At 45.0% G+C, this 16,249-nt stretch overlaps 1 protein-coding gene across 1 annotated transcript in view; it reads left to right on the top strand.

Moving 5' to 3' along the window:
- The window catches only part of ACOXL (acyl-CoA oxidase like), a 269,791-nt gene that overhangs the window by 114,817 nt on the left and 138,725 nt on the right, over window positions 1–16,249 (top strand). Inside the window, exon 11 of the mRNA XM_087823871.1 lies at window positions 8,012–8,128. Coding sequence (XP_087679997.1) covers window positions 8,012–8,128 — 117 coding nt within the window. The remainder of the gene's footprint in view (window positions 1–8,011; window positions 8,129–16,249) is intronic.

Here is a 16,249-nt window from a genome sequence, read left to right on the forward strand (position 1 = left end):
TGCTTTGGTGCAGATTGAATAAGACATGTATAGGACTTACAGGCTGAAAGCTATAAAACACTGATAAAAGATGATTTAAAGAGCTGGTGAGATATACCATGTTAGTGGATTGAAAGACCCTTTACCTTGAAGGCTGTGAATTAAAGGGAAAGTGGAGGCCGCAGCCTGCCTTTAAGTCCTCAGGCATGTCTCATTGCCAGAGATAGTCCAAAGCCAGAATAAAGCATTAATAAATGGATGGCAGCCCTAATGATGGCTTTCATCTGATGCTCAACTTCAGTGAAGGGGAACCTGGAGCTTGTTTGGGCCTTCGCGTCTGTCTCTTGTCTTTCTTTGCACATATACCTGATCCCCAGGATGTCAGCAGGCTCTGGCTGCTGTTGGGCAGGCAGGATGCATACAGACCTTGAACCTGCCATACGATGGAGGGGAAAGAGGAGAGACGGGCAGGCTGTCAGAGGGCCCGTCCCGCTTGCTTCTGCGCTCCGATGGCTGGAGTGCTGGGGGCTCCTGAAGTGCAGTGGTGCCGATGATGGAGGACTTCTCTCTATATATGCAGTTTTTAAAAATATGAAAATAATTCCACAGTGAAATCATTAGCCCACTGCAGGCAGTCTCAGCTGTAATTTATGGCTCCACGTCTCCCACACAGTAATTTTTAAAAAAGAGAAATCTCAAGGAGTCGCAGTTCTGACAACTGCCATTAACCACCACCTCACTCATAGATGTCACTAAGGCTGTAATTCCGAGAAGTCAATTAATTTCCTGTGTGTGGGGACTATCTGCATAACATTCAGACTCCTCCCTAGAGGAGGCCGATGGACTCGGGGAAGAAGCTGCTGCTTCTGTGGCAGCATGAAGGTTGCCACCGCCTTCGCTGGTTTTATTTTGTCCCTTTGTCCCTTCCTTGAATTTGGAAAGAAGAAAATCGACTGGTGCCTCTTAAAAGGGGCAGTTGCTTTTAGGGAGCTTCATATGCTTTCTAACACACACACACACACACACACACACGTTTCTAGCATTTCAGTAGACAGCCTGCTTTTTTTCGCTGTCAGCGATTTCGGTATCTTTAGTTTAAGGTCGGGTGGAAGAGACTTTTCCCTTTCCCTTGAAACTCTTTTTATACAGTTTTAGTGATACAGAACGGGTTTGTGCTTTGTTTGGATTAAAGGAAAAGAGTGCTTTTTGGGGGGGAAATTTTAAATGGCTTTTCTAGATCAAGGATGAGTAGAATAGGGGGGAGACCCTAGGAATGGGGGATAATGGTAATGACTATGATGATGGCACCTGCCACACCTTGAACACCTACTGTGTGTCATGGGACAAAGCAGGCAATATCTCCCTTAGCCTTCACCCATTTTCAACCCCATCTTATGGTTGAGGAGTCTGAGGCGCAGCAGGTTGGTGTAACTTGCCCAGGATAACACTGCAGGCGTCAGGGTCTCAGTGTAAACCGGGTGTGTCTGATCCACAGCCTGGGTTTTCACCACTATCTCCTGTGATGCCTGGGGTGACGTGATGTTGACTTGGTCCTGGGACAGCCTCCCATGGGCAGCACTGGGCACCAGAGTGCATCCAGAACAAAGCGGCCAGGCAGCCCATTCGCTGGTGTTTATTGTGAAGGAGTTTGAGCCTCAGTGTGTCGGGTCAGACCCACTCTTGTTTGTATAATTGAACCCTCAAGGAAGAAGCTGGGATTGGGCAACCTTCAGATCCCAGGGTGACTCAGGCCTACCTCTCTCCTGGCTCTTGATGGTCAGGGTTACACTGGCTATAACCTCAAGCTGTAATGTTGTCCAGAAGTGGCCACTCTGTGGAGACGTGGGGACAGTGCTGCAGGTTCTTCTGCCTGTGTTGTCTCATAGCTAAAGGGCTTCTGGGGTTTCCACAGGGTCATCCATCTGCTTGTGGGAGGAGATGGCCTAATTCTCATCCCGTGGTTCTGCAGCCAGCCTGCTCCACGTTGCATTACAGTGGTAGCCTCAGGGAGCAGAATGTCATCCTCACTGGACACTGGACACGACTTGAGACCCACGGGCTTCCTGCTGTGGAGACCTTTATGTTCCTGGCATTTTGAGTTGGGGTGGCCTTTGAGAAAGAGGGAAAGAAACAGCAAAGACTACTATCTCTGCACTGTTTGGCTGAGAACATATGGGCTCTGGGGTCTAGTTTGTGGGTTCAGGTGACTCCCTGCTCTCTACTGTAGGCCTTTCTGACACTGACAGCAAAGCTCCCTCATTCCTTTCCACATCTGAAATTTTCTCATGTTTAAAAATGGTCATTGTTATTGACCCATCACAGCCACTGAGGATCATCTTTTCTAGTTTGTGGTGGTTGGGTTGATAGACTATTGGAGGCTGGGAGAAAGAAAGACATTTGGAAGATGCAAAAGTTATTTGTTGGGAATTCTGCAGATTGAAAGGGCACTTTGAGAACTCTTCCTTGGGGGCATTTTACATATTTAATCACAATTCAGGCTACAGTTAAAGAAGCATTTGTCTTTCTATGTGCCACATGCACACACACACACACACACACATGAAGTATGGCAGCTGAAACACTGTGATGTAACATGTTGAGCCTGATGTTTCAACGCAGCAGTGCTGGCAAAGCAACTTGCACCCCAGGAAGTCTTGGGGTGAAGGCAGAGGCCCAGCCACAAAGCTCCTCTGCTTCTGGTTTGAGGGGATGTCATTCAGAGTAGACTGATGCAGTGATGCTGCAGAGCAGGAAACATGTGAAGCAATTATCTTTTTAGTAGGTCACTGGCCTCCTTTGGGAGAAGAGACCAGAGGGAGCGCGGGGAAGGCGGTAGGCGGCCTCCCCCAGAGGCTGCGCGAGCGGTAGCTGAGCTGGTGATTAATAGCCGTGTCACTTCCCATGAATGTTGCTTTAAGCAGCCGTGTTCAAAATTGAGTGGGAATGAAATAAAACAACCCAAAATAAACGTTTCCTCTCTTTCCTACGAGTTGCTGGGATCCAGAAATAGCTTTTCAAATCTATAATTTTAAACAGCATCATTCACAGCAGCTCAGAGCCTCGGTTTCATCCTCACATGGGTGTTGTGCGCGCACACGTCACTTGTTTTTAAAGACCGGGCAAAATCTGAGCTCAGTGACTTTGAGGTTTTTTCCAGAACTGAAATAAAAATTATGTTTACAGAGAAAAGTATAGCCTTTACGTGTATTTTTAAGGAAAAATAGTAACCCAGGGAGGAAAAGGACCGGAAGGATCTTGTGCCTGTATAGATGGTAACCTGGAGCGGTAAGGACGCCTGGCAGGCAGTTGCCTGAGCACTGTGTCCGGGGCAGCTTGCCAGGACGCGGCAACTGGAGGAGGGCCTGGGCCATCGTGGCCCTCAGTGCGGTCCGCCGGGATCCGAGAGCATAAATAAGAGGGTGACCGCAGAGTGGCGGGGCGGGGTTCTCGCACTGTCCATGCCCCTGTCCATGCCCCCGCAGAGCAGAGACTTAGGCCCTTCCCTCTGCTGCCACCGCTGGGGCCAGCCTGCCAGCTTTAGGGCGCTTGGTGGCTGTCGGGGGATGACCTCTGGCTGCATCTCTGGGTAGGAGAAAGACCATTAGCCTTTAGAGTCACGTATTCCCCTGGAGAAGCCAAAGAACACATCTTCTGGGTGAGAAGCTGGCAGGAACCTCGGCTCAGTGCTTTGGGAGCTGCCAGTGTCTTGGGCCGCAGGGAGGGAAGGAGTGCGGGTGATGCCCGCCTTCTGCCCGCTCATTGGTTTCTTTCCAGTCTATAGCAAAAAACACAAAGCAAAACAAACCAGTGGTGGGTGGGGCTGGTAGCAGGGTGGGTCCTCCTCTTATTTGCCTCTTTCCTCCTGTCTTAACTGCCCACTGCTCCCACCCGGACACTCGTATCAGAACATCGAGCAACAGGCAAGCGTTCTGAGGAGCAGTGGTGGCAGGTGTGGGAGGGGAGGGGTGGGTGGGGAGCTGCTGAGAGGTGGCAGGACTTCAGTCTGTCCTCCTTTCCGTCCTTCCTGAGTTCCACACCTGGCCAGGCTGGGGCACCTGAAGGCGGAGCAGGCCTGCCCTCCCCGAGCTGTGAGTCCTGCCACAAGTTTTAAAACATAGGTTTCGTTATTATTCAGGGATGGTGATGCCAACTGATTAGGTGATGGCCATTGAGAAGACAAGCTGCTCTCACAGTTTCTAAGAGGAGGCCCACGCCGGCAGCACCAGGGCAGTCAGGAGGCAGAGGGAACCATGGGGAGATCTGCACAAGAGCCTTCATTGTGGTTTCAGTGGGAAGGAATGGGCGAGATGGGGTCAGCAGGCTCAGCAGGCTCAGCAGGCTCAGGACTGGCTGGTTTGATAATTTTGAAGGTCCTGGTGCATGTGGGCTGTCTCTGGCTGTCTGCTACCCAGCTCTGGGGAGGTGAGTGGCCCAGAGTGGAAGAGCTGGACAAAGGCAGTGGTTGGCTGGGGTGTGGGCTCTGCATTTGTTAGTGTGCCTTGGAAGATGTGCTAGCAGAGGAGTCATTTGATCTCTAGGAACAGACTGGCCCTGGGAGGGGCAGTCCCTTCAGTGTCAGCAAGGGCCCAGATGTCAACGCATCGAAACCTGTGGTTAATACAGGTGCACACACACCAGTGTGAAGGGAAAAGTGCTCCCACGTGGGAGGAGCAACATGAAATGCTCCGGCATTCTGAGAAACAGCTTTCTGCTTAGACTGGTTTGGGTTTTGAAGAGTGTGCTGAGGGGGGAGAAGGTCTCAAGGGAGGCAGGACATTTGATTCACCCATCAAAAGGGATGTGTGGCAGTTAGGGGCACGGCTTGCTGCAAATGGAGAGCTCTGCCTGGACAGAGGCCCAGAACTGGAAGGTGTGTGAAGGGACCTAGCAGGAGACACGTGTCAACAAAAGGTCCCTTCCACCAATCAAAGGCCAACAGGAGCCCACAATCTGTGGTTTGGTGAAAGGAGAAACTATTCAGGTGAACAGTTTGCAAACTGGGGAAATGCAGCCTCAGGTAGAAACTGAAAGTGTGCTCCAGGGAGATAAAGGGAAGGCTGCTTTTTATAGAGGAAGTTCTCACCTTGGTTACTGATTGGTCCATTTTTATGCAAATAAAGAATCCAAATTTGCACAGTCTGATTGGTTGAAATAGCGCATTCTGATTGGTTATTATGGAGCTGCTCTGATTGGTCAGTAATGAGGATATACCTGTGCAGTTTTGATTGGACAGGGTAGGTCTCAGCCCATTGGTAGAAAAATGATACCAGGAGCCCCTTTATAAGGGGAAGGGGGGTTCAGTACAGCCAGCAAGAGCACAGTGCCCGAGGCCTGGCAGCCCAGCCTGTGGCTTTTCCACGAAATTTAGGCCACTGTATAAATAATGGCTCCTAGTCTTTGTTATGATTTTTTAGCCCAGTTAACCAGAGGAGTCCTTTTTGGCAGTATATTCCTTCTTGAGGTCAAAACAAATGGTTGGAACACTCAAGTATGGCCAAAGTCAGCTCCTGAATGCCCAACTGAGGCATCTGGTATCATCTATACGAGCTGGCAGAGCAGTCAGCCCTCTGTGATTTCTCCTAATGAATTCATAGGCTCACAGTCTTAGAGCTTGATCAACAAGTTAGGGTGCTGGTGTAAATTTATTCTGGATGAAAAAAGAGATCTACTGGGGCAGGGGTTGAAAACTCAGAGACCCCCAGGCCTGTAGGTAATACCAGTGAGTGACAGGGCTCTGGGGACTGCAGGGGACAGCCAGTCCCAGCTGAAGGGTCAGAGGCACCTGAGCTCCAACAGATCACATTACAGGAATGGGGTCTGGAGTTGCCAGCTCTAGTTTTCAGACAGGCTGGAAATTCAGATCTTGTTATGAAACATCCTGAGTTTTGTGAAGTCACCTTGAATCTTGGCGGAACCTTAGCTGAGCTCTCCCCTTCTTATCATGATGGAAGACACTGGGAGGCGTGCCACATGGACCCTTGGTGGCCTGTTTGTCCTCTGCACCTGTCACCCCACTTGAACTGTGAGGGTCAAAGAGGAAATGGGATGAGTACAAGGGGTGCCTAAATTGGGAAACTGAGGAACATTAGGGCATCAAAGATGATTTCTGAGTCTTGATCGAGCATGTCCTAGTGGGCAAAACTTACTCATTCTGGAGATTTTGAATTTTGCTGTGTGCTGGGCCTAGACTGAGACTGCACACTCTCAAAAAATACCACCAGAAAATTTGATAGGATGCTCTGGAAAATTGTATTATTATAATTACTTTTCAACAAAACTAAAAGGTGCTGTGATCAGTCTCTTCTTATCCTGTCACTGGTGAAGTCTCCTGAAATGGCCTTCTGGTAGCACGTAGGAAACACTGTGTTTGACGGGAGTGGGTGAGTGGGGGGCATGCACAGGGCTCTCCTGCTCAAGCCACCCGGTCTGGCTCTGCGTGCCAGGCTGTGAGCTCAGCGACTGGGCCTGGCCTTCCTGACCCTGGTGGGGTGACAGCATGAGCAAGTGTGCAGATGCCCCCCAGAGGAGTGAATCTCATGCGGCGGTGTCTGGTTTTAGTAGACAGTATTTTAGACAAACAGCCATAGAAAAAGGTGCACTTATAATCACAGTATTTAAAATGAAAGTCAAGAGGGTAAGGACAAATGGAATTTGTAAAATGACCTGACACTGTGATGACGCCACTGTCGGGGTTGTGAGTTTTTAGATGGTTTTGCAATGGTCTAGCCAAGGCTGAGAGGTTTCCTTCGGGTTATCAGGCCTCGTTGGTGCCTTACCCTGCGGTGTGGGGTGGGGTGGACAGAGGGCAGGTGGACCGTGTTCCTCTGCGGGGTGTCAGGCTGTGCCCGGAGGGCCGTGCTCGTAGAAAATGAGCCTCACAGTGCTCAGAGCAGCTGCCGGGTGTGCTGATTGTCACGTGTGTCCTCGCTACGTCTCTTCCACACTACAGGGCTGGGCGTGAATTCTAGACACCTTGAGCACTAAAAAGATTATGGCACCTTTTAAAATTTCAAATAAAGACAATTACTAAAATATAAAGTTAACATTTACAGAAATCTTCATCATGTATAAAGTTAAGACAAGTTGCTGCTTCCCCTCTCTCTTTGATGGATGGACATCTTCACTTCATTGGGGTCTGAAGCACATGCCCTGCCTGTTTGATGATGTAGACTGTGTACCTGTGTGGATATGCCTGTGTGTGTGTGTGTGCACATGCATGCATGTGTGCATGTGTGTTTATGTGAGTGTGAACTGTTCTTTCAGAAATCAACATAAAGGTCAGAGGTGTTCAAAGACAGGATGTTGCCCCACCCAGGACTGTAGAGATCAGCCTCCAGGGCAGAGGGCTGACCTCCCACAGGCTGAGGGATGCTGTAAGATTGGTCCGTGGGCATTGTCTATGGGGACAGTCCCACACCAATTATAAACTGCTCTAAGGAAGGCCTCAGTTCACACCGATGCAACTGCCTCAGAGCAAAATGCAGCACTGTCCACGGGCACAAGATTTCGAGCTTGTCATGGAGAGCACCTCCTCTGTGCGGAGCTGTGTGTGGGGGGGGGGGGGTAGTGGGCTGAAAGGAATGACCCCCTGTGAGTCTGACAGCGCACCAGCGTGAGCGTCGCCTCCCTGTAGAGAATGTCCTTTTGAAATATGTTCTAGGATGCTGCTCCCATCCTGCTAATTATGTCACAGACTTAGTAAAGCTGAATAATTAATGATCGTGGGACACTTGGAACTGTGAAATGCCATGTAAATGTTAAGGAGTAAATTACTCTGTGTATTAAATAGATACGTTGTTTTAAAAATATTCCATGTGGGAAGGTTACTTTCCAGAAGAGCTGAGAAGCTTTCGTTTCACTGGCTTCAGGAACTTTTTATATCTATTGTCTTACCCACATTTTCAGAGGCTTGTATTCTGTTTTCTGAAGTGTTAGAATGGCTTTAATACAAAAGGCTGCTTGGTCCTTTAGCTGTGGGAGTGAAGTTGCCTATTGGATTTGGGTAAAACTGTGTCTACTTGATTCTCTCTAGCCGGAGGCAGTTTGGGCCCAAAGAGAAAGACGAGGTCAGGATCATTGAGCACCAAACGCAGACCCTTCGGCTGATGCCTCACCTGGCCACGACCTTGGCCCTGACCTTCACCAGCAGGTGAGATGGCCCTCAGGGTTTGCTTTCTCAAGGTGAGTTGAGGTGCTTGCACTAATAGGAGTGAGCCGAAAGGCAGGAGGTGCTTCATTTTCTCACTGTGAGCATGAAACAGTATGGTTAAGCTGACCCTCAGGGTGAAAGTGGTATTCATATCCTGACAGTTTGTGCATCCAGATAAATGGGACCCTCTGAGAATTTGAAGAGAGTTGGACCAGAGTTTCTCCTGGGCTTCTAAGAGAAACAGACCCAGACACTTAGAATTTCTCGGTCTCTGATAAAGGTTCTAATTTACAGTAAAGTTTTCAAAAATAGATCAAGGTGGGTGAATATGTTGGGCACAGGGAGGAGTCTGGCTGTAATAAAACAGCAGTAAAAGTACTATAAATTCAGTTTTACACAAGCCTGCATTATTCCCCCTCACAAACACAGGGAAGGGAGTTGCCTGGGCAGTTGTGGGTCATCATTGCATTCCAAAGATCAGAAAATTGGGGATTTGCCAGTTCTGGTTCCAACATAGAGCTCCTGAAACTCTTGGGGTTTTCTAGGTGGTAAGAGCATCTTTTGTTCTAATGAGGTGACTCTGGGTTGGCTTCTGGATGGGGGATGGTCACCAGAAAGACCAAGCCACGATTAGAAACTTGGGATTTTTCAGCCCCATACCCCAATTCTGCAGAGAGGAGCTGAAAATGGAGTTAATGTTGGGTCATGTCTACATGATGAAGCCTCCATAAAATCCCAAATGTATAGGGTTCAGAGAACTTCCTTCCGGATTGGTGAACACAGGGAGGTGCAGGGAGAGTGGCACCCAGAGTGGGCATGGAAGCTCCACACCCCTTCCCACATGCCTCTTCCTAAGCATCTCTTCCATCTGGATGCTCATCTGTATCTCATCACATCCTTTATAATAAATTGGGCTTTTATAATAAATTGGACTTCATTAGAAGTAGAATCTTTTTGTGCTTCAAAGGACACATCAAGAAAACCAATAGACAATTCACAGAATGGGTGAAATTCTTGCAAATCATATATTGGCTAAGGGACTTGTATCTATAACATATAAAAATTATTGCAGTTCAATAATAAAATGACTAATAACCCAGTTGAAAAATAGGCAAGGTCTGAACAGACATTTCTCCAAAGAAGATATACAGATGGCCAATAAGCACATGAAAAAAATGCTAAAAATCATTATTCATCAGGGAAATGCAAATCAAGACAACGAGATACCACTAACATCCACTTGGATGGCTAGAATAAAAAAAGCAGGTAGTAACGTGTTATTTAGGATATGGTGAAATGGAACCTTTATGCTTTGCTGGTAATAACGTAAAATGGTCCAGCCACTTTGGAAAAGCAGTTTGCAGTTCTTCAAAATGTTAAACATGAAAACCACGACTCAGCAATTTTCCTTCTAGGTATATACGCAAGAGAAATGAAAACGTGTATTTAGAAACGTGTATATGAACGTTCATAGCAGCATTATTTATAACACCCCAAATGTGGAAATAAGCCAAGTGTCTATCAACTAATAAATGGATAAGCAGATGTGGTACATTTATTCAATGGAATATTATTCAGCAATGAAAAGGATTGAAGTACTGGTATGTACTACAGTAGGAATGGACCTTGAAAACATGCTAAGTGAAAGAAGCTAATAACAAGAATCATATTATATGATTCCATTGATATGAAAATTCCAGAATAGCCATTCAGAGAGACAGAAGGGAGATGGGTTGCCAGAGACTAGGGTGTAAAGGAGGGAATGAGGAAGGATTGCTAATGAGTATGGGGTTTCTTTATGGGGTGATGAAATGTTCTAAAATTAGATGGTGATGGACTTACAACTCTATAAATACACTTATTTGAATGGAATTGCTTTGAAAATTTACCAATTGTTTGTTAATGTCATATGGAAATGTAATTGATTTTTAAATATTGACCTTGTATTCTCACTAAATTCACTTATTAGATCTAGTAGTTTATATATACAGACCCTAGGATTTTCTATATTCACAATCAAGTCACATGTGCATGGTTGTACTTCTTCCTTGCCAATATTTATGCCTTTTTTTTTCTTTTTCTTGCCTTATTGGATTGGCTAAAACCTCTGCTACAATACTGAATTGCACTGGTGAGAGTAGATTTTAGAGGAAAAACATTCAGTATTTCCCCATTAAGTGTAAATGCCCTCTGCAGGATCTTGTGGGTGCCTTTTGTTACATAGAGGAAGTTCCCTGCTACTCCTAGTTGGCTGAACGTTTTTATCATAGTTGTTGAATTTTGACTAAAGTTTTCCCTCTCCTCTTTATCTTATTTACTTAGTGGCTACGACTGTTCCAGCTTTGGTCATTGGGAGCTCTTTTATGTTGACTCCCATGTCCTCTTTTTTCTTTGAATCCCTTTGCTCAACTCCTACTAAGACTGTTTTTTTCATCTCAAACCCTGAATAAACTCCCTTGGTTGTGGACAAGACTGCTTTGTCTTAATCTTTGTTTGTTTGTTTAGTTAATCCTCATTGGAGGATATTTTTTTCCATTGTGTTTTTATTTAAAAAAATTTTTTTTCTAGAGAGAATGGAAGGGAGGGAGGGGAAGAGAGAAATATCGATGCGAGAGAGACACGTTGATTGGTTGCCTCCCTCTCTCACCCTGACTGGGCCTGGGATTGAACCTGCAACCCAGGTAGGTGCCCTTGACTGAGAATCGAACTCTTGACCACGCGGTGCATAGGCCAATGCTCTAACCACTGAGCTACACTGGCCAGGGCTGGTCTTAATCTTAATATTTTTAAGACTATTATTTTTTACCTGAATCCTTTTATTAATGATATGTCAGAAAACACCTAGCTAGTGCACGAAGGTTTGTTAATACTTTTTTTTAAATCCTTACCTGAGGATATTTTTTCCATTGATTTTTTAGACAAAGAGGGAGGGAAGGAGGAAGGGAAGAGAGAGAGAAACATCAACGTGAGAGAGACACATCAATTGGTTGCCTCTGGGGCTAGGGGTGAAACCTGCAACTGAGGTAGGTGCCCTTGACTGGGAATCGAACCCGTGACCCTTTGGTCCATGGGCCGATGCTCTAACCACTGAGCAAAACCAGCTAGGTTTGTTAACACTTTTTAATTGATAAGTTGTTTCCTGTTGTTCTCACACCCTGGTTCCTAGGGGAAACTCAAGGCTGGTCCCTGTTTCCCACAAATAGTACAGTGACCAGACAGCCTGGATATTCTAATAAAGCATCAATTAAGGAATTTCTGTTAAGTTAACGGGCCATGTGTCCATTATTAGTCCGGCAAAATACCGTCACGTAGACACTTTGTGAGCTGGACTACAAAGTACATCACACACAGGTATAGAGAGTAACACCTTACAGAGCAAAATTGTCAAATACCTGACGTGTGCCTGTGTGTCCCCACTGCCACTTTTCATTCCGTGCCCATAGCAGACATCAATGAGCGATGAGAACTCCTTTCCCACTGAGCTCACTCCTACATCCTTTTGAAGTGCTCACTTTTTTTAGCACTTCCTTCATTTATGACCACAGAAGGTGCTCCAGGGTCATGCATTTTCCCTTTTTCCTGCCCCGGCCTCAGGATCTGGTTCCTTTTATTGGGGAATGATGTTTAGAGCCAGAGGTCTGGGTGCTGGGGGTGCTGGCTACTCCTGGAGGCTCACTGTCTAGTCCCTCACAGGACGTGGCTGGGAAATGTATGTGTCTATCAGTCTATATAGTAAAACTTTAAAATTGACTTCACACTGGTCCCTTTGACCCCAGTCCAGCACCACAGGACTTATTCCAGCATTTTTCCCTTTCTGTACTTGGAACTTCTTTCTCTGTGAGAAGTCTGACTCTCAGTAGTCACAATGCAGTTTTTTCTTTTTCTTTTTCTTTTTTTAGTTTCCAATGTGTTTTTTAAAATTAAATTTTTTTCAGTTAGAGTTGACATACAGTATTATTTAGTTTCAGGTGTAAAACACAGTGATTAGACACTTACATAACGTACGAAGTGATTCCCCCAATAAGTCTAGTATCCACCTGGCACCGTGCACAGTTACAATATTATTGATTATATTCCCTGTGCTGTACTTTAATTTACATGCATACTATAGTCAAACAAGAAAGTGTGTTGTAACCCGGTGACTATTTTTGCAAATTGCTAGTTATAAAAATAGTCACCGGGCTACAATACATTTTCTTGTTTGACCGCAGTATGCATGTAAATTAGTTTCAGAATTGCAAATCTGTACCACTGTGAGACGAAGATTACTAACTAGATGACACTGTTAGTGTGCAGTTATTTTCTTTAGCCTGATCTAATCATTTCATACTAAAAATTCCTCTTGGAGCATTGCCTTAGCTGCATCCCTTTGTTTTTGATATGTTGTATTTTCATTTTCACTTTCGTTCAGTTCAAAATAGTTTAAAAATTCCCTTGAGACATCTGCTTCAACTGCTTTGGTTATTTTGAAGCCATGGTCCAAGAACATTCTTTACATGAATTCTGTTCTTTTAAGTATATGGCCCAGAAATCACACAGGCATGCACATGCATGGACAGGTATGCACACACATGCACACACAGGCACACATTGAGAAGAATGTGTGATCTGTTATAGTTGGGGAGATAGTTCTGTAAGTGTCTATTAGGATAAGTGACTTTCTGCCTACTTACTCTGTCAGTGACTGAGAGAAGAGGGTTGGCATTTTCAAATATAATTATTAATCTATTTCTTCTTTCAGTTTTATCGTTTTTTGCCTCAGGTATTTTGAATCTTCTTTTAGATGCATACACGTGTAGAATTGCTATGACTTCATGGAGAATCGATTCTTTTATTATCATGTCATTTTTTTCTCTAAATCCCTATTTTGTTATATTAATATAAGTCCTCCAGGTTTCTTGCCTGTAGTGTTTTCATGGTGCATCTTTCTTCAAACTTTTATTTTTAACCTACCTATATTTTTTAAGTGGGTTTTGGGTAAAACAACATATAGTTGGGTCTTGGCTTTTTTATCTAATTTGAAAATCTCTAACTTAACTGGTGTGTTTAGACCAATGGCATTTAAAGTGATCGTTGATATTTTTGGATTAAAATCCATATTGTTAGCTGATTTTTATATTCCCCATTTTTTGTTTCTTTTTTCCTGCCTTCTCTTGGGTTAACTGAGCATTATTTATTATTCCACTTTATTTCTTTTATTGATTTATTACTCATGCTTCCTTTAAAAATATTTTAACTGTTGATCCAGGATTTACAGTATAAACTTAGTGAATCAGAGATTCCCTTCAAATAATACTGCCGTGCTTCCCTGTGGTTAAGGATCTTAAACACCATGTTCGCGATTCCTCCTGCCCATCCTTGTTTCTGTTACTATTATTATATAATTTACTTCTAGATATGCTACAAACACAGTACATTGCTACTCTTTTTTTTTTTAGTTATGCTTTAGAGCTATTAAAAATAAGGAAAATAAAATTTTATTTTACCTTCATTTATTTCACGTCTAACACTGTTAATTTCTTTGTGCGTATCCAAGTTCCTGACTGATACCATATTTGTTCTGCTGGAAGAACTCTTAATATTTTTGTAGAATAGGTCTGCTAATGATAAATTGTCCCCAGTTTTTGTTTTTGAGAAAGTCTTTATTTTTCCTTTTTTTCCGAAAGACATTGCCAACAGATGCCGAATTCTGGGCTGATGGTTTTATTTTCTTGGAGCACTTTAAAGATGCCCCATTGGCGCCTTGCTCCCTTGATTAGCATGAGAGAGCGGCCGTCGCCCCCCTGGCTGTTGCCTTATGTCCCTTAGATATTCCCACTCTTGCCGCTTTTACGATTTTCTTTGGTTTTCAAAGTTCGATTACACTGGCCTCAGGGAGGTTTCGTGGTTTGGTGTGTTCGTGCTGTTCGTCGAGCCTCTGGGATGTGTGGGTTGTGGTTTTAAATCAGATTTGGCAATCATTTTGACCAGTATTTCTTTAAACGTTTTCCCTGCCCGTTCTTTTTTCCCTTTCCTCTGCGTCTCTGATCACACAGATGGGACCCGCTCCGCGCTGTCCCCCACGCCACCCACGTGCTTTTCTTTGTTCCTCTCTTTCCTCTCTGCGCTTCATTTGGGGTCGTGCTCGCGGATCTGGCTTCACGTTCTCCGTTCCTTCCTTACGCGACGACCGATGCACTGAATTACACGTGCTTGTCCCCTCTCTGGATCCAGCGCGTGGCGGCTCCCTGCGGCCTTTCACGCTCTTTACGAGGCCCCGACAGACGGTTACTGGACCGCACGCCAGAGAGTAGAATGTATCCTGCGTTTGTGCACACATGCTCTTTACGTGGAACACCAAGTAGCTTCTGCATCGTCAACACATTTCTTTTTCCTTCATCTCCATTTTTACTTTTTAGCTTGATTTAAACTTAATATATCTTTAAGAGGTGTATTGCCGCTCATAACAAAAATTAAAGTTTCTCTTGATTTTTAGGGAGACGCTCCTCAAATGCCAACATCAGAGAAATAGAGAGATCACAGTTCTAGCTTTAGGTTTCAAAGGGAGAGACTAGAAGTGATTAATGGAAATTAATTAATTAATAAACCCCGGAATGCTGACCATGAGCTATGTGTGGGCGACAGCTCTGAACATAACACTCAGACCCAGGCCCTCACCGAGCTTCGGTCTCATTGAGCTGGACTTTTCTGATCTCCTTGACTTTCACCTCCCTGAGCTCTCTGTGGTCCCTGTGTCCCCATCACAGCTCTGTTGCTCTCTTGCCTTCCTTTCTTTCCCTCTGTGTCCCCATCGTGGCCTGGGGGGCGGACCTACTGAACATCTGGCTGGAGAACTTCCCAGGAAGAAGTGTCGCAGCAGGCAGAGAGGCTGTCCATGTCCTAAAACAAGCCGGGGGAGAAGCTGGCATTTTCTGCGACATCTTCTGACTTTCTCATTTCTCTCTAGCGTTTTCCGTACACTCAACTGTAAACCCACTATCGCCCCACTGCGTGCTGTTATTGTTACTGATATTATGTCAATGTAATGCAATACATTTGACAACATATATGAAATAAATTTCTTGAAAGATACATATTACCAAAAAGTGATTTAAAAAGAAATAGAAAACCTGAATAGCTTTATCTGCCATTACTGGTGAAATCTACCAAATTTTTAAGAAAAGAAAACATGGTAATTTTACAAATTCTCTCAGAACATAAAGGAGAAAGGAAAAGTTCCCAACTAATTGGAGCATTAGACTGACACCAAAATCCAGACGAAGACATGAGACCAATGTCCCTTATGACCAAAATAGCAATAGATCCCATACAGTGAAATATAAAACTGATAATGTGCAGTGACCCAGTGGGGTTTATCCCAGGAATGTTAGGGTGCTTTCACATTTGAAAATCAATCTTTATAATTGACCATATCACCATTATAAAGGAAAGAGATTATAATCATCTCAATACATGACACTAAGCTGATGGAGAGAGCAGTAAGTCAACACCTCTAATGGCTGTCTATGCTGTCAGTCTGGGTGTCTGGCTTCCTTTGAGAAGACCAGTGAGGCCAGGCTCCATGGCACTTTCCTGGACCCTTTCAGGAAGTTCAAGGTGCTTTGAGGAAAGTGCCCAGCCCACATGTCCCTCACCCTTGACCTTAGTGCCTGATCCTGAGGCTTCCTCTGTGTTCTGGAGTTTGGCTGAGCACAGAAAGTGTTCAATGAAGTTTTTATACCTAGCAGTTGTGACAGGCAAGGACTCATTTTAAAAGGGACTTTATAAATGGAAGGTCTTCAGAAGAAGGGAGAGAGGGAAAGCTGTGGTGCTTTAAAGATGGCCAAGAGGAAAACCAGAACCGAGGGGAAGGTGCGCAGATGGAGGAAGACCAGACGTCACGAACGCACGGCACGGTGCTCATGCCCGCATGTGGCTGGGAGGAGAGGAAAACAGGGACTCGGCACTTGGAAGGAACAGATGGTTCATAATTTGTGTCAGTTTGCTCTTGGTGCTGTAACTAATCGCCACAAACTTGGTGGCTTAAAATAAGACGTTGTCTTATAGTTCTGGAGGTTAGAAGTCCAAAATGGGTTCCACTGATAAAAAAAATCGAGGCTGCATTTCTTCTGAGGTCCTAGA

This window comes from Miniopterus natalensis, chromosome 13, assembly GCF_054644295.1.
Source record: "Miniopterus natalensis isolate mMinNat1 chromosome 13, mMinNat1.hap1, whole genome shotgun sequence".
Classification (NCBI taxonomy): Eukaryota; Metazoa; Chordata; class Mammalia; order Chiroptera; family Miniopteridae; genus Miniopterus; species Miniopterus natalensis.